The sequence below is a fragment of the Grampus griseus genome (genome assembly GCF_964374135.1).
Source record: "Grampus griseus genome assembly, chromosome: 6".
NCBI lineage: Eukaryota > Metazoa > Chordata > Mammalia > Artiodactyla > Delphinidae > Grampus > Grampus griseus.
This window is the reverse complement of record NC_139000.1, coordinates 47,475,499-47,501,945: the sequence shown is the minus strand read 5'-3', so window position 1 is coordinate 47,501,945 and position 26,447 is coordinate 47,475,499. Positions and strand designations below refer to the sequence as shown.

The 26,447-nt window shown below is 37.4% G+C and overlaps 1 protein-coding gene across 1 annotated transcript in view; it reads right to left on the bottom strand.

Annotated features, from left to right (window-relative positions):
* CEMIP2 (cell migration inducing hyaluronidase 2) overlaps positions 1–26,447 on the bottom strand; it is a 78,224-nt gene that overhangs the window by 31,650 nt on the left and 20,127 nt on the right. The window contains exons 3-12 of the mRNA XM_082656537.1: positions 25,073–25,213; positions 23,906–24,467; positions 20,161–20,330; positions 16,174–16,362; positions 14,114–14,283; positions 12,841–13,050; positions 12,324–12,529; positions 12,114–12,183; positions 8,642–8,770; positions 6,352–6,440 (exon numbers count right to left, since the gene is read on the bottom strand). Coding sequence (XP_082512663.1) covers positions 6,352–6,440; positions 8,642–8,770; positions 12,114–12,183; positions 12,324–12,529; positions 12,841–13,050; positions 14,114–14,283; positions 16,174–16,362; positions 20,161–20,330; positions 23,906–24,467; positions 25,073–25,213 — 1,936 coding nt within the window. The remainder of the gene's footprint in view (positions 1–6,351; positions 6,441–8,641; positions 8,771–12,113; positions 12,184–12,323; positions 12,530–12,840; positions 13,051–14,113; positions 14,284–16,173; positions 16,363–20,160; positions 20,331–23,905; positions 24,468–25,072; positions 25,214–26,447) is intronic.

Sequence of the window (26,447 nt, the reverse complement as noted above, 5' to 3'; positions counted from 1 at the left end):
GAGAAGATAAACAAACTTGATAAACCATTAGCCAGATTCATCAAGAGGGAGAGGGCTCAAGTCAAAAAAATTAGAAATGAAAAAGGAGAAGTTACAAGACGTCACAGAAATACAAAGCATCCTAAGAGACTACTATAAGCAACTCTATGCCAATAAAATGGACAACCTCAAAGAAATGGACAAATTCTTAGAAAAGCATAACCTTCCAAGACTGAACCAGGAAGAAACAGAAAATATGAACAGACCAATCACAAGTAATGAAATTGAAACTGTGATTAAAAATCTTCCAAAAAAAAAAAAAAAAACTTCCAACAAACAAAAGTCCAGGACCAGATGGCTTCACAGGTGAATTCTATCAAACATTTAGAGAATAGATAACACCAATTCTTCTCAAACTCTTTCAAGAAATTGTAGAGGAAGGAACCCTCCCAAACTCATTCTATGAGGCCACCATCACCCTGATTCCAAAAACAGACAAAGATACTACAAGAAAACAAAATGACAGACCAATATCACTGATGAATATAGATGCAAAAATCCTCAACAAAATACTAGCAAAGAGAATCCAATAACACATTAAAAGGATCATGCACCATGATCAACTGAGATTTATCCCAGGGATGCAAGGATTCTTCAATATACGCAAATCAATCAATGTGATACACCATATTAACAAATTGAAGAAGAAAAATCATATGATCATCTCAATAGATACAGAAAAAGCTTTTGACAAAATTCAACACCCATTTATGATAAAAACTCTCCAGAAAGTGGGCACAGAGGGAATCTACCTCAACATAATAAAGGCCATATAAGACAAAGCCACGACAAACATCATTCTCAATGGTGAAAAACTGAAAGCATCTCCTCTGAGATCAGGAACAAGACAAGGATGTCCACTCTCACCACTATTATTCAACATAGCACAGTAATCAGAGAAGAAAAAGAAATAAAAGGATTATAAGTTGGAAAAGAAGTAAAACTGTCACTGTTTGCAGATGACATAGAGAATCCTAAAGATGCTACCAGAAACTACTAGAGCTAATCAATGAATTTGGTAAAGTAGCAGGATACAAATTTAATGCAGAAATCTCTTGCATTCCTACACACTAATGATGAAAAATCTGAAAGAGAAATTAAGGAAACACTCCCATTTACCATTGCAACAAAAAGAATAAAATACTGAGGAGTAAACCTACCTAGGGAGACAAAAGATGTGTATGCAGAAAACTATAAGACACTGATGAAAAAAATTAAAGACGATACAAACTGATGAAGAGATATACCATGTTCTTGGATTGGAAGAATCAACATTGTGAAAATGACTATACTACCCAAAGCAATCTACAGATTCAATGCAATCCCCATCAAATTATCAATGGCATTTTTTATAGAACTAGAACAAAAAATCTTAAAATTTGTATGGAGACACAAAAGACCCTGAATAGCCAAAGCAGTTTTGAGGAAAAAAAATGGAGCTGGAGGAATCAGACTCCCTTATTTCATACTATACTACAAAGCTACAGTAATCAAGACAATATGGTACTGGCACAAAAACAGAAATACAGATCAATGGAACAGAATAGAAAGCCCAGAGATAAACCCATGCACCTATGGTCAACTAATCTATGACAAAGGAGTCAAGGATATACAATGGAAAAAAGACAGTCTCTTCAATAAGTGGTGCTGGGAAAATTGGATAGCTACATGTAAAAGAATGAAATTAGAATACTCCCTAACACCATACACAAAAATAAACTCAAAATGGATTAGAGACCTAAATGTAAGACTAGACACTGTAAAACTCGTAGAGAAAAACATAGGAAGAACACTCTGACATAAATCACAGCAAGATCTTTTTTGATCCACCTCCTAGAGTAATGGAAATAAAAACAAAAATAAACAAATGGGACCTAATCAAACTGAAAAGCTTTTGCAAAGCAAAGGAAACTACAAACAAGATGAAAAGACAACCCTTAGAATGGGAGAAATATCTGCAAACGAATCACCAAAGGATTAATCTCCAAAATATATAAACAGCTCATACAGCTCAATATTAAAAAAACAAACAACCCAATCAAAAAAATGGGCAGAAGATGTAAATAGACATTTCTCCAAAGAAGACACACAGATGGCCAAGAAGCACATGAAAAACTGTTCAACATCACTATTAGAGAAATGGAAATCAAAACTACAATGAGGTATCACCTCACACCATTTAGAATGGGCATCATCAGAAAATCTACAAACAACAAATGCTGGAGATGGTGCGGAGAAAAGGGAACACTCTTGCACTGTTGGTGGCAGTGTAAATTGATACAGCCACTATGGAGAACAGTACGGAGGTTCCTTAAAAAACTAAAAATAGAATTACCATATGACCCAGCAATCCCGCTACTGGACATACACCCAGAGAAAACCATAATTCAAAAAGACACATGCACCCCAATGTTCATCACAGCACTATTTACAATAGCCAGGTCATGGAAGCAACCTAAAAGCCATCAACAGACAAATGGATAAAGAAGTTGTGGTACATATATACAATGGAATATTACTCAGCCATAAAAAGGAACGAAAGTGGGTCATTTGTAGAGAGGTGGATGCATCTAGAGACTGTCATACAGAGTGAAGTAAGTCAGAAAGAGAAAAACAAATATTGTATATTAACGCATTCATGTGGAACCTAGAAAAATGGTGCAGATGAACCGGTTTGCAGGGTAGAAACTGATACACAGATGTAGAGAACAAACGTATGGACACCAAGGGGGGAAAGCGGTGGGGGGGTGTGTGTGTGATGAATTGGGAGATTGGGATTGACATGTATACACTGATGTATATAAAATGGATAACTAATAAGAACCTGCTGTATAAAAAAATAAAATAAAATTCAAAACTTTTTTCTTAAAAAAAACCCAGAAAACCCTGTTTACCGGAAATTCCCTGGCAGTTCAGTGGTTAGCACTCCGCACTTCCACTGCAGCGGGCACGGGTTCAATCCCTGGTCAGGGAAGTAAGATCCCACATGCTATGCAGCATGGCACCCCGCCCACCAAAAAAACAACAAAAAAACCTCTGTCAACTGTAACAACTCAAATAATTCCATAAGGCCACCTAATTTTTAAAAAGATCATTTCTATCATAATCTTACAGAGCTGGGCAGGTGGGGAGAGAAAAAACTACACAGCTTTACAAAAACCATTTCAGCCAGTTGAGATTTTCAATCATACGTCAAAGAAACATCATTTGCACAAACATCACTATGAAAGTTGCTGGCACATGGTAGGTGCTCATCAAATATGTATGGTTTGAGAAGCAGCTATGCCCAGAAGACAGCAAGTGCAAAGGTCCTTAGGCATGAGTGAGCTTGGCATATTCAAAGGACAATAAGCAGATTGGCTGGTAAGTACGAACCAAGAGGGAGAGGATAGACAGGAAGGCATGTGCCAGGCAAGGGTGTGGTTCTTTATTCTAAATGCAAAGGTAAAAGTAGAATGGTGGTTGCCAGGGGCTGGAGGGAGGAGGAAATGGCGAAGTGATAGTCAAAGGGGCACAAAAGGTTTAGTTATGTAAGATAAATAAAGTCTAGAGATCTACTCTACAGCATAGTGCCTATAGCTAAAAATACTGTATTGTATACTTAAAATTTGCTGAGAGTAGATCTTCAGGTAAGTGATCTTTCCACAAAAAATTTAATTTTTTTTAATTAAAAAAATAATGACCATAAAGGAGGTAGAAGGAAACTTTGGCAGGTGATGGATAAGTCTATGCCCTTGAGAGTTCATGGGTGTGTACTTATCTCCAAACTTACCGAGTTCTATACATTATATATGCACAGCTTTTTACATGTCAATCATACCTCAATAAAGCAGGTGGATAAATAAATAAGTGTGATGGAAAGTCATCAGAAACATGGAGTCAGGGCAGTGATATAACCGGATTTCACTTTTTAACTGGTCACTAGCTGCTACTTGGTGAAAGGATAATGGAGAACGAATGGTAAGGAGACCAATCTAGAAAGCGCTACATCCACCCTTAGATTGTGTACATAAGCCCTTACACTAAATGGCTCTGACCTAAGGGGTAAAAAGTCTGACTCTGAGCCATCACCCACTCTTCTGGCATTGTAGTTGCTGCCAAACAGCTTTGCAGTCATCACATAATATCAAGCAGATGGAAGAGTTCTGGTAAGGAAACTACACAATGTTCTAAAAGAAAGCCAAAAAGAAAAAAAAAAAAAGTACAGTAAAGCAACGTCTGATTTTCTGCTGTAGCCGTCTCATTTTTTCTGAAATTTCTATCCATATAAATCACTGACCACTTGCTCAGATAACCTTTATTTTTCATCCTCTTTCCCACTTGGTATGTAGAAAATGCAGTTAATTTTCTATCACCTTCATGTATAAGCCTTCAGCACACTTCCCAACTCTCCCTTAATTGTCCTCTGCACTTGTTGGTTCTCATGCTCTTTTACCCTTTTAGATGAAATTTCCCAATCTTAAACTGGGAGCTTTCTGGATTTAAAATATCCCATCTTTGGATTCCTGTAGTTTCATATCTTGAAGACACAAGGAAAGGCTCATCTGATTAACTATTAGGTCAACTTCCCCTTTGTTGAACAGACTAAATATCTTCTGGATCCCATGAGTCTGATGTTTAATTCATGGGCTGGCTTATTACTCATTTGTGTTTGAGTTTTATCATTTTTACTCATGTCTGAACTGCATGAATGCATGAGGGCATATCTTATACATTAGTTCATACAAAATTAAATGTATATACTAGCTGTCAAATGTCTTGTTACTCCTCTCCTATAATCAGTTCTTTTCAATAACAACTTCCAAATGGAGTCTAATTCCTTACCAATATGTATGTATTTATAAACTAGTAACAAAAGTAACAGAGAGCAGAGGAAAGAATACCATTATCATAATATCATACACTCACACACGGTAAAGAACTTCTTAGGCCACTATGAACAAGTTGTTTTATTGTCAAGTATAATGAAAATATCAATAGATTCTGAAATATATTTTCTCATCCATCCATTTATACACACACATGTAATTTTTTAAGGCAGATAAGAGAGTCAATTGTGCTGTGTATAAAGATTTTTCTGTTAATACTAACTTAGCAAAGTACACATTATTAGTTCTACCAGTTATAACAAACTCTTTTAAAAAGCAGCAGCAATCTTCTAGCAAAGATTTGTTTTGTCAGTTAATATTCTCTTTTTGGTTCATAATTTGTTGTCATCTGTATGCTCCTTTTTCATCTCAAGTTTATCTCCTCTTTTTCCATGTCATACCTTGCCCAGCTATTAGGTGTCCAGTACCTTCCTTGTGTTTTATTTAAACAATGCCCACGATTTCTCCACTTGTCAAATGTTTTCTGATCATTGCTTTACTATATTTCAGGCTCAACTTGCCCTTTAACAATGACTAATTTTACTTACTTATTTGCCCAGTTTTCTCCTGACCTTTATTACTGTGTCACAAGGATTCTGCTTTACTAACCTCCATTGTGACTCCTACTTTATTCCCTTGTGAACAATAGCGCCTGTCATCCTTTTCGTAAGTAACTGTCAACAGAGCCTATTAAATCTAGAACCCTTTCAGATCCTTTAGTTGGTCAATCAACTTGAAGTATAGAAAAATAACATGTACACAGCTTCTACTGAATATGACCTTAAGTTGCCATCTTTTCCAGAAAATTTTGTTTCCATTGGAGATATTTTATTTATTTTGGCTCATACACAGCATGTAAAAAAAAAACTTTGTTGAAATGCTGATCCATATCCTAACCACATTTTGTGGTTATAAAGGAGAGTAACACATAGCCCAGCTATGATATGAATCTGAGACTACGAAGAACTGAACCAGAACTAGCTTAATCATCAAGTTTGAGACTTTTCCCTTTGAAATAGATTTAACGCGACATTCCACTTTGACCGCTAACAATAAATTATATATGCCTTGGTTTTCAGGGATTATATTAAAACATCTTAGCTTAACTTGTTTTTCAATGAATCATGTTCTACTTTTGGCCAAATTCTGAACCCTTTTTCAACATATCTCTCTTCTTTTTCTTTCTCTTTCTACAACTCTCTCTAACATCAATTTACAACTGTCAAAAAGAGAAAAAGCATCAATTTCTTTGGCATCTCAATAAGATGAAAAGCCCAGCCACAGGACCTAGAACAGCAAAATAAATGTTTTTCCAAAACCCTCCTACAAACCCTGAAAACTTCAGTTTAAACATGTTACTGGAGAAAGAGCGCAACAGCTTAACTCAGAAAGTTTTACTTTGGCAAGATATGGCTTGAGCGTGATTTAAAAGGACCAGTTCTACCTTGCACTGTTATCCAAACAGAGGTACTCCCTTGGGTCAGCAGCACTAGCATTGGTTGTTTTGACACCTTTGTCAATAAATAAGCCAGCCTGGAAAATATAATAATGGACTGAAATGAATATGAATCCCAAGTTATAACTATATATATAATGATTCATGAAATAAGTTTTAGCTTATCACATCTACCAAAAAAGGAGGGAGAAGGGAATAAACAGCCAAGCAAAGGTATTACAAAAAGAGCTACTTTACTGTATTTTTTTAATACTTTTACTCATTCGGTCATTCAGCAAACATTTATTTAGTGCCCACCTTAGGGTAGGCACGAAGCATTATACGTCAACCAGAAAACTATGGTCTTTGCTGTTACTGACACATAAACTAGCAGGAAGACATGCAATGAAATAAACAATTACCATCCAATATGATAAGCATATAACAAAGGAAGTAGATGATGCTTTGGCAGCACATAAGAAAAGCACCAAGACAAGACCTTTTGTGAAGGTAAGAGAGAGAGAATTCAGGGAATGTCTCCAAAAAGAAGTGACATCCTAAAGCTGAAACTTAAAGGAACTAACCACACAGAACAGGTCAGGGATGAAGGGCAGGGAGTGGGTGGGAAACAGTTGAAGAACCCAGCGGAAAGTACTCAAGGGAATCATTTGTACAAAACATCTGGGGATGAGAGAAAGCATGGCACATCTGAGGGAAAAAAATCTTAGCTGGACTAACAGGAAATGTATAGAGGGAGGAAAGGTAAGGAAGAAGACTAAAGAGAAGCAAATGCCAGATGGTGCAGAGTTGATATGCTAAAGAGTCAAGACAATGGGACGTTTAATAAAGGCAATGGAATCAAGTGCATTTTAAGAAAGAATACTGTGGCTACAAGATGGATAATGAATTAGAAAGGGGCAAAAAGAGAGATAAGAGAAAAAATAGGAGCTGACTACAGTAATCCAGAAGAGAAATAAAGGTGATCTAGACTCGTGACAGTAGTAACAGGTAAAATAGAGTGAGAATTCTTTACTAGGTAGAATTGATACCATTTGTAATTAATAAAATGTCTAAGGATAAGGGAAAGGAAACAAACAATAAAGGTTCATATATTTCTAGTCTGGGCAATTAAGTGGCTAATGGTTCCATTCACTGAAACGAAGACACAGAAATGGGTCTGGGGACAAAAATAAGGATTTTCTTGTTGAACACATTTTACTTATGTGTCCCTGAGACACCCAGCAGGCTGGATGTCTGATATCACTCTGGATAGTCAGTCCCAAATTTAATAAGTTAAAACCTAATAATCCACTCATTATTTAGATCTAATACCTTTTATTTTAAATTGATACAGTAGATTACTACATGTCCTCATGGTATATGACATTTAAAAAATTAATTAGAATAAGGTGTTTTTTGTAATACCACTTATAATTAGAAAATTTTGAGGATTTCTGCTTTGAAGTGCTGCTTTCAACAGTTACTAGCCTTAATCAACTATTCAGTTCATAAAAACCACAATTCTTTCTAAGTTTTTTCCCCTCAAGTCTTCATCAAGTGATTCTAAGCTCTTCAAAGTACATCACACTTAGGTTTTTAAAGGATCCTCTGAGTATCATAAATGGAAAGTATTAATTCAACTTTGATGGGCACATCAGAATAAAGAATCTGGGCATTGTATCACATGATGAAAATATCAAGATGCCTTGGGAGCATAAAATGAACCAGATGCATTTATCACCAGGGAGGTGGGGACAAGTGCCAAATATCATGAAAGTTAGAATTCTTAAATGGCCTTTCGTCTCCTTGACCTATATATCATTTTAAATTGGGTCAAATATTCTTAAACAATATTTCACTATTTACATAACTAGTATTAAGTGTCCAATAGGACACCCTATTAGCACTGAGAGAAGAGAGAAAATATGCTTTTTAAGCTCCAGAAGCATATAATACACTAATGTGTACATCCTTAGAAACATGTAATGATATTAAAGATTGGAAAGAAGACAAGGGGAGGGAAGGAAGAGGATGAGGATTCATAGGTCAAGTCCATTATTATAATTATTCAGATTGCATGTACATGTGTGCCGTAGCATATATTCCTATGTGTGTATAAACAGAAAGCTGTCTATACATCCTGAATGTGGCAAGATTAGGAGTCTGCTTATTTAATCACAAATTACTTTCTCTGATGACAAGTTCTACCTAATATTAACATTTCTCAGTTGTAATCACAGTAGTCCATCCTTTACCCTGCAAATCGTTATATACTGATGGTTAAAATTTAGGAACCTACCTTAAAACTTGAATGGACCCTGTTGTTATAAAATATTCCCAATGGAGTGAGTTCTGGTTTTGCTAAGAGCTGCAATCCACTGGATTCCCCCGTAGGTTCCTTGTGGAATAAATACCATATTCCAGCATCCTATAATTAAAAGGGCAAGATTATTAAAAAGCCTCCTTTTATAAAGCCACTCTATGAAACACTCTCACATAACCTAAGCATTTCACAAACAAGTTTCATCTTTTTAACACTAATTATTCATTGGTTCAGGTTCAGAATTGACTCTAAGAGTTGTGCACTCATCTAGTACACTCAAAGCAGTATATCAGGCTTAAAAAAAAAAAAGGCATATTTAACTTTGCTTGTAAGATGGGACAAAAGATAGAATTGGCTGATACCAAAATTTATTTTCGAAGTAACTTTCCCATCATTATCTACTATAAAAACTCATGCAGCCAGGACATGGAAGCAACCTAAATGTCCATCACTAGAGGAATGGATAAAGAAGATGTGGTATGTACATACACACACACACACACACACACACACACACACACACACACACACATACACACACAATGGAATATTACTCAGCAATGAAAAAGAACAAAATAATGCCATTTGTAGCAACATGGCTGGACCTAGAGATTGTTATACTGAGTGAAGTAAGTCAGACACAGAAAGACAAATATCATATGATATCACTTATACGTGGAACCTAAAAAAAAGGGTACAAATGAAGTTATTTACAAAACTGAAGTAGAGTCACGGATGTATTTGGTTGGCCAAAAAGTTCATTTGGCCAATCCAATGGAAAAGAAACTTTTGGTTACCAGGGGATAACGGGTGGGGGGTGGGGGGACAGGGATAAACTGGGAGATTGGGACTGATATATACACACTACTATATATAAAATAGATAACTAATAAGAACCTGCTGTATAGCACAGGGAACTCTACTCAGTTCTCTGTAATGGCCTATATGGGAAAAGAATCTAAAAAAAAAAAGAGCGGTTATATGTACATGTATAACTGATTCACCTGAAATTAATACAACATTGTAAATCAACTATACTCTAATAAAAAAATTTTTAAAATCAAAGTATTAAATAACAGCTGGGGAAAAAAAAAAAAAAGTCATACAGAACTAGAACCAAATCCTCCCTTCCCTTCCATGTGACCAGGACAGCACAGCCTTTTAGCAATATGGGTTTTTTTCTGTTTACCTCCAAACCTGATCAATAGATGAGTCATACCTATTAAACAACTATCCATCACTGACTTCTTTCAAACAACTCCAGTGCCCTTCTTGTCCCGAGGCAAATTTTTGCCAAACAGAAAAAAACCACCACACACATGAATCAGGATGCTGTCTCAGGCTAGGTCCTGTCTGTTCAACTTCAGTGTTACTTACCTTAACCAAAGCAGCAGAACAGTTTGAAAATTTCTGACACTCAAAATGAGATATAAAAATCGAAATGAAATGTTCTTAATCTCTGTGATAATTTTTTATTTTACAATTTAATTAAAAATCAGCCCAATGTGAAGGACAACTTCACATGAAGGAACTCTGATTAAACAGATTGTTAAAACTCAAATATATAGTCCAAAAGTATGGTATCAATTCAAATTTAGCAAACATTTATTTAGTGCCAGGTCTCAAAGAATTCATACTCTAATGGGAAATACAGAGAGAACTAAAATATAATATATGTAATAAGTACTATATTAGTTGTAACGAAGTCCTTTAGGAGCATAGAGATATGAATTGTGGAAAACATATCACCAAAACGAATGCAATATGTGGCATTTTTCCATGATAAAACTTTACAGATGGGTCTTAGTAAAACAAACTACTCTGAAAAATGTGTTTGACACCTCTATTCTTTTGGGCACAAAACAGACTTGGAGGGCTGTGAAGAAGGCTCCATACCATAGCCCTATAAACTGAGGGCAGAGTAAACCCTCCCAAGACGCAATGGAGTTTCAGGTTGGGGGATAGAAAAAGCGGGATAAGGAGGTAGCAGCTGTTTCCTGTTAAAACTCTGTGGTGTCAAAACAGGCAAAGGGAGCTTTGTAAAACGCAGTGGAAAGGTACCAAGAAGAAAGGGTTTGATTTACTTTGGGAGGAAAACCCTTGCCAAAACATGAGCTTTACTGGAACAATTTTTCTAGAGAGAAAAAAAGAACTCACAGAATGCAAAGGACGAAGAACACACAGGAGATGGAAAAGATAGAGACCTGCTTTCTGCTTTTCTCACATGAGGCCTAATAAGGATGTCTGGCAACCTCACCTTACATTTTTCATGGACTATTTGCAATTTGCTTTGATCTTCTACCCATGACTTCTGAAAACAGCTGAAAGGAAGCTCTGCTCTGACTGTTGATTTGTAATGTAACAGATCACAAGATGATCAGGGGTAAGACTGCACATCAAACCCTTGGTCACCTTTACCCAAAATCTCATCTTCCAATCAGAAACTCTCAACACAAATCCCGTATGGGCTCAACAAATATTTGATGAAAAATGAATGAATAGAAGCCTGAAATGATTGAATGTCCAGGTCTCTGCTCTGTCAAATAAGAATTTTATGTTTTATGTTTTTAAGAAAAATCACAGATGTGAATTCTACCATCACCCAGTGATACCTGTTTTCTGGTTATCTTGAAGAAATACTCCCTTCATCTATTTTTTATTTCATCCTGGAAAACAATGCTAGGTATTTCTTTCCTTTTTAAATGTTAATAGCCATGATGTATATATATGAATATTCAGGTTTTGCTACAAAGCTCATATTTCTGTGCTATAGTTTTCAGCACAGATATACTCATAATAGTATCATGTCTTAAAGATTCATTTTTATGTTATAAATTAGCAGCTCTAAAAACACACAATTACAAATGTAAATTTCTCCAAGCTTATCCAGGAGACATTTCTGTCATCCAAAAACAGTTCATTTATTCTCTTAAGTTATCCCTGTGTATGTGTATGTGAAACAATTTAAGGCACACAATTGAGTCCTTGCTTTACCAAAGAGATGAAATCCCTAAGTGTATACAATCCCTGTATTTAACAAAAGGATGTGCCCCTTTGACCAGAATGACCATTGTCATAATATTCTACAGAATAATCCACTCTCATAAGGCTTTCTTTGCTCATTAATATATGACTGAAATAGGGAAGCCAGAAAGATCGTACATAATACACTAAAAATACACTCTGGAGATGGCATGATAACCCTAGATATGAGCCCACCTCTTTTCTGGCATTTAGCGCCTGTCTTACTACACTCATAAACACTAACTGGCACAAATGATTTAGAAAAAATAGAAGAACCATCTCAACTATAGCCTGCTCTCAATGAAATAAGCTGTACCAGAAAGCAAGGTGCTTGAGTTAGATTACCACAAACTACCTTGCATATATATAAACCAGAATACTTACAAACTTAAATACAAAAAAACTTAAGCACTTTATTATTTACCTGTGAGCCTGCAGCTGCATTATTAATCAGATTATTGTTGGGATGAGCAATCCAGAAAGTTGAAACAGCCCTGAAAGGCATTTTTTAAGGTTATTTAAACATTCATCAGGAAAAATCCCACCTATTAAAAACCTCCCCCAAAACATCTTCCCCAAAAGCCAACAGCCCTTGACCATCACAAGTGAGTTTTTCACTCCGCCAATTACTCACATACAGTCAGTGGCAGGCACGGGGATGTAATTTCCAAACACTTTTTCCCGCATGGTGGTACACATGGAGTTATTCCTATCAGTGGGAAGTAGGGTGCCTGGTTTGGTGAGGAGTCCCAGATTGTGGAACAAAGTGTTTCTCTGTTCAATACCATCTTCCAAAAAGAAACAATGACCTAGTGTGTCAAATCCGATGGTGTCTTTTATCTGCAGAAATACAAGTGTATGATGTCACTGGTAACAAGATTGACTGCGGTTTAAGCGACAAGTGCTATTCATGAGGCATGCTCAGTACAAAAGCAAAAACAAGTTTTGATCTTAGCTGATGGGGCAAAGTCAAATGTCAGGGTTCATTGATCTCTTAAAAGAACAGAGAAAAACAGCAGAACTCTCAGTAAAGCAGGATAGAGTAAGACATGTAGTATAACAGCTTACTTATATAAAATTGAGAAGTCATGAGAATGAAGGAGAGTTAACTGTTTCCATAATATGCATCAACATAATGTGAGGCTACTTACCAGCAAGCCATTTGTCCCATGCACAGTGATGCACCTTGAGAAGCTGTGATGAATAGATAGGCCGTCCACAAACGTTGCATGTCTGTACCCTCCTTTATAATCCACGTCTCCACACAGGTGAAAATGAACAGGATACCGCCCCAGGTGCTGCTGACCCATGTGTTTCAATTCCACATGAGAAAGATGGACTGAAGTAAAATTTTTCTTTATCTGTAAGATAACCAAAATCAAGCTAATACGTAAGCAAAGTAGCTTCAGCAAAGGAGCTCAGAATAGCAAAGCAGCAAAAAATATTGTTTTAACAGAAAATATCTGAAGGAGACTAGACTAGACTGTTTTCCTGGATCATAATTTAGCAAATGCTTCTTTACATAAGTGAATGCTTTGAAGAGCAATAAAAATAGCCTCTCATTAGGAATAAAGGAGATGTAACAAGGAAAACTACAGAAATGTTTTCTGTATATATGTTTGGGTTTGTTCAAATATTTTGGCCATTTCCAGTCTTGTCTTATTCTTTCATTTCTATAATCTCCACCAGAGTTTGATAAATAATTATTTCTAAATCCTCCCTCAATGTTTTAGCTAGCACATACTGTTGTTTACTTGAGTCCTTTTTAAAAACGCCTCTGTTGTTCCACCACTGGAGCGATCTCAATATTTACAAACACTGGATTTTTTATCACACTACTAAAAACAAAGAAATGACACTGACCAACATTTTAGAAATCAGTGCAATAGAAACGTAGCCAACAATAATAGCCTACTCAATGCACAAAAACTGATTTTAAGACACATGTAGCCAAAATGCAGCCCAGGAATCCAATACATTAGTACATAGAGCAATGCTTAGCACACAGTAAGTGTTTAGTACTTTTACAGAGTAAAAATCTGCATACAAAAAATATCTTTACAGAAACATATTTTGAATGTGTACTGCTTACCGTTTCATAATATGTTTTTTTTAAAAAAAACTGATTCTTTCAGAGATTGCATGCATGATACTGAGATTGTTTCTTTGTCTGTATAATTGGTTCTTCCCAATGTAAATTGATTTAATCCTTCACAGGACAATTAAATGGTTTAACTATAGGTCCAGATCAACTAAATAAAGATATAACCTTATCTTTTAATCATCTAAAATCTCATTGTTATTGGATAAAGAAATAAAATATGATTTCAATAGCCATAAAGATCTCATTCCAAAACTTGAAGTTTTTTCAACATGCACTTAGCAGCCAGGGTTTCAAAGAGTTCATTAAATGCTTTTGCCTACCATGACATGTCCCCCAAAGGTATCATAATCAAAGAATTGGCACTGGTTTTCAGCGTAGCATGAGTCTTCCATTTCTCCTCGGATTACAATATTCTGGGTAAGAATTCCAACCTCAGCTCTCATGTCTACACCATCTATAATCTCACCCATGTGCAGGAACTGAGGCGTTTCTGGTTGATGAGAGCAAAGCAAAAATAACATTAGAACAATGAAAACATAAAACATGTCAAAAAGATAGTCCTCTTTTTTCTGTAACTCCAAGACATTATTAAAATTTATTGTTTTCTTCCATTCTTCAATACCTCAGAACCACAGAATCCCAGGAAGTAAAGATTTTAAGGATTATATAGTCTAATCCCCCACTCAATGCCTTAACCCTCACTACCAACTATCAAATCCACACACAGAGACCTTACTCCTCCCTGAAGTAGTTCAGTCCTCTCTTGAACAGCACCAATAATCCAGAATCTAACTAAGAATCCATGCTGTCTCTCTCTCTCTGCTTCCTGTCCATGTGCTCTTGTTCTACTCCCTTGAGGACAACACATGAAGACCCAGATGCATGTTGGATCTAGGAAAACGAATGGTTCTGTACATGTTGATAACAGAGTGTCAAGTTGTTTTTGCTTCTACTTCAAAGCTAAAGTAATCTGCATTTGGACATTAACAGTACAGAAATAACCATCTTTCCCTTCCCACTTCTTATTGTAATATTATTATGCACTTTTAAATTCCCACATTTATTGGAAGCTTAGAAACACTTTAATAATGAGTTTTTATCTGATCTTTACTATAAAAACTCAGGAAGGAAAAATACAAATAAATCAAGGAGTTGAGATTATGGAGACTCATTATCACGTAGACTTGTTAACAAGAGTGGGAATTTCCAAATGAAATTAATGCCAGATCGTATCATGGTTTTTCAGCTTTTTGTTTTCTGCTTATGCCCTGTATTGTCAGGAAAGAAAAGTATAACACTGAATGAAACAAGAAAAAATTGCTAAGTGGGCCAATCCCATTTTTTTCTAAAGCAAAAAATTTTCCTTTAACGTTCAAAGCTCTAAATTACCCACTGAGTACTTATTAAATAGTTACTATAAATTATTTTGTTTTGTTTTTATTTTGTTTTGTATCATAAATGTATAATTTTTATTACAGAAGCAAGGAAATATAATGAGTGAAATGCACAATGAATCCCATAATTGAGGCAATGAAGGAAGAAGCTTTGCCTATTACCAGGCTCAAAATAAGTACCTGGTAAATGTCAGTCATCCTTTATAAACACTGCTTACAGTAAGAATCTTATTGTACATTGCTCTTTCTCAAAAAATATATTATTCAAGATTATGACAGGAAATGTAGTTTTATGAAAATACCTTTTTTTTTTTTTTTTTTTTTTTGCGGTACGCGGGCCTTTCACTGTTGTGGCCTCTCCCATTGCGGGATGCGCAGGCTTAGCGGCCATGGCTCACGAGCCTAGTCGCTCCGCAGCATGTGGGATCTTCCCGGACCGGGGCACAAACCCATGTCCCCTGCATCGGCAGGCGGACTCTCAACCACTGCGCCACCAGGGAAGCCCTGAAAATACCTTTTTGGTTCCATTTTAAATATATTAGTGAGATCTACTTTTTGCCAAGAAAGTAGACACTCAAAAACCATGAGTTTCATTTTTTTTAATTAAAAAAAGAAAGACTTCTATTAAAAAATGAATCTGGTTTACTATTATTTAATAGTGGAAAATTAATAAGAAAGAAGTTGGAAAGGATCTTGAAAAAAAAAATCAATCCATCTATTCTGCATCTTTTTTTTTTTTTTAACATAGAAACTGGCACAAAAACACTGATTTGCCTATAACACATCATTAACAGTAACATTATTGCTCAATGACTACTTTTATCTAACATCCTCTGGGACTCTTGTGTTCAAAGCACCCCACTACTAAGAACTTCAATATTGATGAAGATGATGATGATGATGACGACTGAAGGAAAAACAAAGAATTCCAGGAGTCATATCTCAAAAAGAGTGTTTCCCAAGAAGCCTTCTGAGCAGTCTGATACCTTTGACTTTGACCTGGAAGCGGTTGCACTTGGGACAGGGGAGAAGAGTGAACTCCTCTGCTTGGTACATGGAATAGTCCGTGCTTGCGATCACAATCTGATCTCCGGGTTTCCAGCTACTAACGTCATCCAGCAGATGAAGTTTCACTCCATCCACGACCTCTACCCGGAAACCTGAAAGAGAAACACCTAAACCAAAAAGCAAGAAAGAAAGTGATTTTTTTTTTCTAAAATCAACCCCCTCACTGATTCACAAATCAAAAGTTAAAATAAACACAAGTCAGCAATGCTTCAATTTGATCCATGCACAGGATGAAACAGGACATTAGCACATATGTAATCTTAATAGTAAGAATAAAAGCTTGCCTTAGGCAATCTCTCATTTCTGTGCCTTTGCTCATCCTTTAGTCTTTATCTACAGTGTCCTTCCACTCTTAATTCATCAACCAAGATACTATTCATCTGATAAAGTTCAGGCGAACCTTTAAGTACTTCCCAAACATCCTTGCTGGAAGTAACCTTTATGTCCGGTATTCTCATTCTGATATTCTCTCTGGTATGATTCGTATCATTCCAATGGGAAGACAGCTCACCTCCTTGGAAGCTACATCAGTAAAGGCAGCAAAGTACATGCATCTGTGTATTCACTGCTCTGTCTCATAGTGCAGACTCATAAATGTCTACTGAAGGGATGAGTATTCCCACTATTATCTGCAATGTGACCTAAAGGCCACATGATAGTGCCCCAGTCCAACTCAGCTCCTTTCCTGGGATAACGTCAGGCTTGCAATCCAGGGACTACTAATTACTGATCTCTCCTAATACTTCCTTTTGAAATTCAGAGTTGGTTCCCAACTAGGCAGATGAAAACTGAAAAGTTGATCCAGCATCTCCATAACTTATACTCTTTAACATGCAACCAAGTGTAGAAGTGTTTCCTACTTCTAAACTGTCCATGATATAATCTGTCATGGTTTAAAAACTGATTTAATGCAAATGAATATGGAATAGATAGAAGCTATGAAAAATATGGAAATGTGGGAAAACACCACATTTCAAAGATATCTGTTTACTAACTGTACTTCACTATCATCCTTCTAATTAACTGGCAAACTACTCTGGGGCTACTTTAAGACACTGTCTCTAAGAGTCGATGAGAGGAGTAAAAAAAACTCATTTACTCAAGTTAGGGGAATAAAAAAGAGGGAAATTTAGGCAAGGCACAAAGAGTAACACAAATATCCTTACAGTCTTGAGGATACCCTGATAAAACCTAACCTGAGCAAGTCTTGAATTCTGCTCCTTTAGACTCTGATCCACCATGTTTTCCTGTTTCTACAAAGCACCAAAAAAAAAAAAAAGAACCTAATAAATGTAAAGTGTTTTTTTATATGTTTCTTGCATATAAATACTAAAGCCTATAATGGAATTTTGTCTAAATAATAATAATAACTCTAACAATAATGATAGCTAACAACTGTGCAATTTCACATACATAATAACTTTTCATCAAAACAACTTTGAGATATAGGAACTATTATATGCATTAAAGATAAAGAAAGCAAAGGTCAAGGAGTCTGACTGACAGCTGAAAAATGATAGAGCCCACAAATGAATGCTAATTTAATTCCAGAGTCCAATTTCCTAAAGTCTATATCATTCTGCCTTCCCAAGAATCAAAACAGGCAAGTTAAAAGCAAAGGTAAACAAAAAACTCATAGTAGCAATGACAATCACTACCCAAAATTTCAGATTTTACCAAAAAGAATTATCTAAAAAAAGAGCAACTAAGAAACATTAATTTTTTCATATAAAATTTCAATAATGCTTTTAAAAAAAGATTTCTAGGGCTTCCCTGGTGGCACAGTGCTTGAGAGTCCGCCTGCTGATGCAGGGGACACAGGTTCGTGCCCCAGTCCGGGAAGATCCCACATGCCGTGGAGCGGCTGGGCCCATGAGCCATGGCCGCTGAGCCTGTGCGTCCGGAGACTGTGCTCCGCAACGGGAGAGGCCACAACAGTGAGAGGCCCGCGTACCGCAAAAAAAAAAAAAAAAAAAAAAAAAAAAAGATTTCTAGATCAATAAGTTTTGGCTTAAAAGACCATCAGAATTTGTTTCTGTTTAAAAAAAAAAAAGCTAGGTTACATGGAAAAAATCTGTATTGTTCGATTATTCCTCACTTTTTTCTGGCTGTAGAAGAAAATCCTACCTGAGATATCTCCTATTAGCACTACTGATAGGAAGTATGAAAGGATGTAAGTTTTATCCTCCTTGCTTCCTGGAGAGAATTTCTACCTCTTCCAGAAAATAGGAGCCACTGAGAACATAGAACACAAACAATATCCTATAGTAGATAGCTAGAATGTACCCTCTTCCAGAAGAGAGGAGTCATTGGCAATGTGGAAATGAAAGCAAAATTTCCCACAAAGGAAATGTTGACTCAAGGTTTGTCAGTGTTATCCTCTGCCTGGAGTCTTCCTGGAAGCAGTTCCACTAAACTCTTCATGCAGGTCCAAATTCCTGCTTAGAAATACTCCTCATCTACCTATGCTTTTTGCCAGAGGCAACCAGGACGTGGTCAAAAGAGCAGTAGTCTTGCAGGCAGAAAGCTGAGGCATGATTCCAGCTTCCTTATCCATAATAGAAACCATCTCCTCACCTCAGATTCAGACGGCTGCTTAGATGGAACATGTGAAAGTCCCTGTTACATACCAGGAACTCTGTTTTAAAGCAAAAGACTTTCTCTCTTTAATTACAAGGACACAAAATACACCCAGGTCATGTTTGCATTATTGTTAAAATAGCTAACCTTTATTTAGTGCTTACTATATACACTGTGCTAAAAAACTTCATATTCTTCACATTTGATACTCACAGCAGCTCTATGTGGTAGTTCCCATTATTATCCCCATTTTTCAGATGAGGAAACTGAGGGTTAGGAAGTTAAAGTCACATGCCCATCATCATATAGTAAGTAAAAGAGCTGGGATATGAACCCAGGCATTCTGTCTCAAAAAATCCATTTCAGTGAATACTTTGCTACAATGCTGCTCAAAACAGAGTTATAAGCTCAATCTAAACTAAACCTTTCTGGCTAATTACAGATGTAATAAAGCACTTTTTAATGACTCATTTCACATTAATTTTGGTATAATATTGGGTTGGAAAAGAAAGCTGGTGGGCAAGCACAGACAGAAGGCTGCCTATCTACCTGGAGCCAAAAAAATCTAGCAGCAAAGTCGGTAAGTACAGAAATTCTGCAGCGAACATCCTTAAGAGAAAAAATCAGAGCATCAGTGCTAGACATGATAGTTCTTCTGAAAGGTGGATTATAATTTTTAAAATGTGCTGAAGAAAAAGTAAAGACCTAAGGTAACTTTACAATACATTATTTAAGGAGAGGAAAGCAGGTTAAAATAAAATGAACACTAGGGGAGGCAACATAGATTGAAGAGTGCTAATTAACTCTGAATGATAGGGTTAAACATTAATTTTAACTGTACTTTTCTGTGTTTTCCAATTTGTCCATAAGATAAATGTAGTAGCTGGATTATCAAGGAAAAATTGCTAAGAAAATGAGTAATTTGTTTATACAGCATGTGTTCAAAGGTAATATTTGCCGACACGTCTATATAACAAGAAAATCTAAAGTACAAGATCATTTCACTGTCACAGAACATAACTTAAGACAGCTCACCCGATCACATCCAGATTGGTTCAATTGGTACCAAATCCAGGAAGCAAATCCATTAACTACACCATATGACTCAAGAATGAAGAACAAAAGTCCAATTGGGGGTGCCTAAACTAGATCATTTTCTAGTCCAGAAAAAACCCTTGAGTCTAAAAGATTACGTACAGTAGGGAAACTATAGGTTTCATCTTTAACCAGTTGAGAAATCTAAACAGTCATTTGAATACACTTAAAAAAAAATCTGTCACAATACTTACCAATGTCTTACAAGAGTATAAACTGTACTCGCCTACCTTCAATCCATTCACTATAAGCTGTCACAGAGAACTTCTGACCATCCACAGTATAAAATTCTCTTTGGGCAAGAGCCTTTCCTCCACTACTATGATTCTCATAGTTTCTCACAGATTCATTGCAAGAAGTACTTCCACCATCAATGACACCAACCAAAGCCCAAGCTTGCCTAGAAGGAAAATAAGCAGGTGCATTTGATTATTTGTCATGGTACTGACCAAATTCCCCAACACAGATGTTATGACAGGTGCTGTTAATTCATTTTTTCATTTTTGTCAATCCCTCCACCTCTTTTTCCATATGTGGTTGCAAGTCCAAACTTGACTGAAATAACTGACATCACAGAAGAAAATGCACCTGAATTTTAAATCCTTGTTTGTCCAGCTCTGTAACAGGTGAAACACTGATGACTATGACTTCAATTAAGCACTGACTTCCTTCCTCAATGCATACCCATTTCATTCCTATATCATTCTGGGCACAAACCCATTTCTTTTTAAATTATGACCTGGTCTCTTTTCCACTATCCTCTCTGCTATGTTCTCAAATCTAGCTGCATAATAGAATCACGTGGAGCTTTAGGAATATATCCATGCTTAGACCCAGCCCACACTGATGCAAACAACATCTCTACAGGTGGGGCCTGGCATTAGTCTGTTTTTAAAGTTCCCCACATGCCACAACTGTGCAGCCACACTGGAGAACCACTGAGTTAGAACAGTGGTTCTCAAACTTTGTAGGCATCAGAATCATCTGGAGGGCTTGTTAAATCAGATTGCTGGGCCCCATCTTCTGACTGTTTGAGGCTGGGCCATAGAATTTGCATTTATGACAAATTCCCAAGTGATGCTGATGCTGCTGGTCTAGGAACCACACTGAGAACCTCTGAGTCACAGGTCAGAGGTTAGAGCCGTAGGTATCAACCTTAACTGCACAAATTGCAGGGGGGCGCGTGTCCTAGCCTTCAGAGATCCTGAGGTAAATCATGTAGGGTGGGCCCTGGGCGTGGGATTTTTTTAAGATCTCATGTATGCAAACAAGGCTGAGCACGACTGGATTATTGGTTTCTTAATATTCTTAAATTAAATCTGTAGAATCACTCTCCAATAGATTTAAAATTTTACATGCTTTATATCTATTTGTTGAAAGCAGTATGTTTGAAAAACACCATTTTATTTCTGTGATACTGTGATAAACATCCCAGGGACTTTGCTCAAGCTTGTGGCAAAATCAATCAAAAAAAAAAAAAAAGAACAAAGATAAAAAGTCAGAAAATTTGCCTTAAGACTCCTGGTTTCAAACATGAAAAGAAAAATGTCAACTTCCTACTGTAGAAAAAAAAAAATGCCAAATGTAATCTATGCTAGACAGATGGCTGGATACTCACAGATGAAAGTTAATCAGAGCATGCCTACAACCTTACAAATTCTACACCCACCGCTGCGTGGATTAGCTACTCTTTGGCCGACTGTGCTTTATAGCTCTATTTATATTCCTTGATACAGCAGAAAGAATCAAACGAAGAATGTCTCCATTTATTATCTCCTGTGTGAGAGGGAAGAGGAAGAATATCAGAGGCTTCCTTTATTTACCAGAACTGCCTCAGCAACTATAAAACAATGTTCTATTCTATTGATATTATCTCCAAAACACTCCTACTTCCCTCCTCCACTTGAGGAAAATTTCAGCGTGCCAGAACATTATCTTCAAAGGGGCATGTTTATGTACCCTGGAGATAATGTCAATGCAATGGAATGTTGGCAAAGGATCACAACTCTAATTCCTCCATCAAATCAGCAGCAATATTTCTAAATTCTAAAGGGAATTTAGAAACAGTAGGGAGAGGAATCCAAAAAGAGTCAAACAAAATATTCATAGCTAATGAACACACTAAACCTAGAACAATAATGACATAAAGTTGTAATCTCCGGTATTACTGGATAGTGAAACAAAGTAGGTGTCTGACTTTGAACAGACCACACTTCCATTCATAGGTCTATAAATTATAGAAATATGTGCACATGAGCATGAAGGGATGGATAAAAGAACACTCAGAGAAGCACATTTTATGAGAGGTCCGAACTGGACAACCACCCAGATGTCCAGCAGTAAATACACTGTGCTATACTCATACAATAGAAAATAAACAACGATGAAAATAAGCCACCCTGCATGCACCAACATAAACGACACTCAATAACGAGGTTGAGCAAAGAAGCCAGACACAAAATATAACATATTGTCTGCTTCCATTTATATGAAGTTCAAAGACAGGCAAACCTGAACTTTACTGTTCTCCACAAATCCAGGGGAGTGGTTTACCTCTGGTGAACAGAGGGAGTGGTCAGTGAACAGGATGGGATAGGATGGGGGCTTCCAGGACACTGGCAACGTTCTCTTTCTTGAACTGGGTGGTCGCTACCCCGATATCACATGGTGATAAGTCATTAAACTCTATATTCTTGTTTTTAGCACTTTTCTGTATATGTATAATATTTAATTAAACCACCACCACCACCACCACCCCAAAAGAAACTACCTCTAAGCCCTCCTTCTCTACAGCCTACACAGTATACTCCTAAACTTCCCTCGGGCTTCTCACCTTTGGGGAGCCTCCAAGGCTCCTTCTATTTGCACTCCCATCATACCCTGTAGCTGCACTAAGTTTCTCACTGTATGATCCCCTTCTACTTAGGTCTCTGTTTATCCACCAGATTAAAAGAGGACTCTGAGACAGTGTCCTTTCATCTAAGCATCTATGGGCACCCGGTGCTTAGAATCCCCTAAGTATTCCCTGGGTGAGTAAAAAGCATTTTAAGAACATTACAGATGCTTTTTCTTCACTAATTTTTGTCTTCTTAACTTTCTCTACAATTTCTATAGATAATATTCCATTCCAACACTGACCAAAGAAAAAATAATAACTAGACCAACCAACCATCAAAGGAAAATAATAATAACTAGATCATTTCAACATGGGAGTTTTGAAGTCTTCTTACTTTTCACTGCAGATATTCCCTGACTTTATTGTGAACAGTAAGCAGAATTAAAACTTGTTTTTTTTTTAAATTAAATGTTGAGCCAGCTGCTTCCCCAGAACCCAGAACTGCAGTAGGAAATCATGATTAACTAGACTATGGCACAAGAACACAAGAATAAACTGTAGGGATGAATCCTACTATCTGGATGAACCTCGTAGCCCTCCAACTTGTGCTTCCTCACATGTGCCAGGGCCCCAGAGGCCTGTGCCCATCAAACAAGCAGACTCAAATTAAAGGATTAAAAAAAAAAAAAAGAAAAAGAAAATTGTGCATGTTCCACCCCATCTCTATCTTTTCAGACAACTTTTCCACCTTAGCACGGAATTGGGCCCTAACCTTTCAACTCATAAGGTACCTCCAATTAGCCTGAGTTTCATATGATCTTCAGAAGATAATAAAAGAAGGAAATCAATCTCCTTAAACTGCCTGATTGCTTTCAGTACGTTTCTGTTCTTAATTTTTCACAAGCCCAACGCTAAGGTTCACAAAGTGCTTCATAAACCAAAGCCAAGAAAAGAACTTTGTAAACCGTCTTCTGTCCTCCAGTTCAAAGCAAGAGGCAACGAGACTTCCAAATGGTAGTGGCCATTCTGGCCCCTGAAGTCAGACTGTGAAGTATTTTGTTTCTTTCTCCCGCTCTCCTCTCACACAGACAGACGCTAATACATAGCAGGAAGGAAAGTAGAGAGATATGTGTGCCCACCTGTAGCCCAGTCCTTGGATCAGCTTACTTCCCAGCCGGTCCTGGATCATTTGTATGGTTCCTTGTAAGAGGCTTTTGACTGCTGAATCTCCAACAGCTATGGCAACAATCCGTCCTGGATCCTGGTCTCTCAGGAATTTCTGAAGTCGCCTACTTTCATTGTGGTATTCGTGGGTATCAAACCTCTCGATTTCCAAAATTTTGGCTGTGTCTTGGTCAATGACCCTCACATTGAGGCCCCTGGAAAAGTCCTTTTCAAAGGCATGGGAGCCAAAGGTCAAGCCTGAGGAATTCAGAGTTCTCACCAACAGCGTCCACGATGCCTTCTGTGCCCCATGTAATTCCAGTGTCCCGCCGGCTTCCACACCAATAAATTTTTTGCCAAATGTTGGCATACTTTCACCTTCATCTGACTTGCCATACAAGGCAATTGTCGCTTTGGATTTATAGCGGCAATTTTCTGCTCCAATATGAAGCGCCCCACCATCCTTGATCAGGATGTAACGAGTCCGCAAAGTAATATTTCTGGATCCATCTTTATCGTCCCCAAATACAAGCAGTCCTGCAGGGAATAACACACTAAGTAAGCCAACTTCTAAAACATCTTTCTGAGGTACAGAGAAATAAATTTCATCTTAAGAGGGGAAAAAAGCACTTCCGCAGTTAAGTTGGGAAAAAGAATTTACTAGAAGTCTGCTTAGAAAATTGAACCTGTTTTCAAAACATATTAAAGGAAGAAATGGAGAGTTCATATCTCAACACCCTAAAGATGCCCATGTGTATGAATTTCAATCCATTCACTTTAAAGGTACATCATTTCTAGAAAAATATGTAAGACTCTACAAATCTGAATCTCATTTTCACATATGTTAACCCACATTAACTCTCTCATCACTGTTCATAGTTGTAACGAAGATTTAGCTATGAGAGATGACCTTCTGGAACTATTTCCTTTTCTATAAATCAAGGGTCTTGACTTGAGTGATTTCTACAGCCCTTCCAGCTCTTGAATTCTACTGTTCTACCTTAGGAACTTTTCCTGTCTCCATGGTTAGAGTGACACCACATCCTAAAAGCTAAGAATAGTTTTCTACATAAAGAACATCAAACGTTGCCCTGCAGTAAAGAGCAACCTTGCTGTTCCCATAGACAAGGACTGCTACTTACCTCCATCCTTAATGACTATAGAGTTCACCGTGGCATCTGAGGTCAGGCGGAACATATCTCCCTCCTTGATAACAACTTGTTTTGCAGAATCTTGTCCTGGATCCCAGTTCCTGAGACGAGGGTTTTGATCTGGGCAATTCTCTATAAAACAATGCAACGTCGATATCCCATTAACCAACAATATGCAAAAATACCTTTAGCCAAATCCAAGTACTACCATCATTTATTGCAACCTGCAAGTAATGGGCTGACATATTTTAATTTCCTTCCATAAGGAAGGAAGTTCCATCCATCCCATCAAGCAGAGATGTGTCAAATCCTTTACTTCCTCAACGCATAAAAAAGGTTTCACCACAGGGCTTCCCTGGTGGCACAGTGGTCGAGAGTCCGCCTGCCGATGCAGGGGACACGGGCTCGTGTCCCGGTCCGGGAAGATCCCACATGCCGCGGAGCGGCTGGGCCCGTGAGCCATGGCCGCTGGGCCTGCGTGTCCGGAGGCTGTGCTCTGTGGCGGGAGAGGCTGCAACAGTGAGAGGCCCGCGTACCGCAGGAAAAAAAAAAAAAAAAAAAAAAGGTTTCACCACAAAACCAAGTCGCTATACACTAGTTTGGGTCAGAGTCCACAAGGTGAAAACAGAGTTCGCCTGAACTATCTACTCTGGAAATAAATCAACAGTAAGAGGCAAAACTCTTGATTGTTCTTGGACCCACTGTAGAAAGCCATTTTAGAAAAGAAACTATGTTCACAACACACTGATAAATAAAAAATAGAAATTGCTAACTAATATGTATATTAGGTCTTCCCAGGTTCCTTCCTATGCACAGTGAATCATAAAGTAGGTGATAATAGCAATTCTTTCATTCCAAAGGCAGCCGCTGATAAACATCACTATCTTCAGACATATACACTTTCCCAACAAAGCTTCAAGAGGCAAATGGCCAAAGACATGACTTCTCATTTTCAGAGATGAGGAAACGGCAGATTAGAGAAGCCAAACCCTAGATTACTCAGCAAGTTGAGTGATATGGAAGTTCCCCTTTAAGAAATGAGGTTTACTTTCCTTGTAGCGTTTCTTTACTAGAATTATAATTTTCCTCTTGAGGGACTTCCCTGGTGGTATAGTGGGTAACACTTCGTGCTCCCAATGCAGGAGGACGGGGTTCGATCCCTAGTAGGGAAACTAGATCCCACATGCATGCCACAACTTAAGAAGTCCGCACGCAACTAAGACCTGGCACAGCCGAAATAAATAAATAAATATTTTTTTAAAAAAACAGATGTGGGGCTTCCCTGGTGGCGCAGTGGTTGAGTCCGCCTGCCGATGCAGGGGACACGGGTTCTATGCCCCAGTCCGCGAAGATCCCACATGCTGCG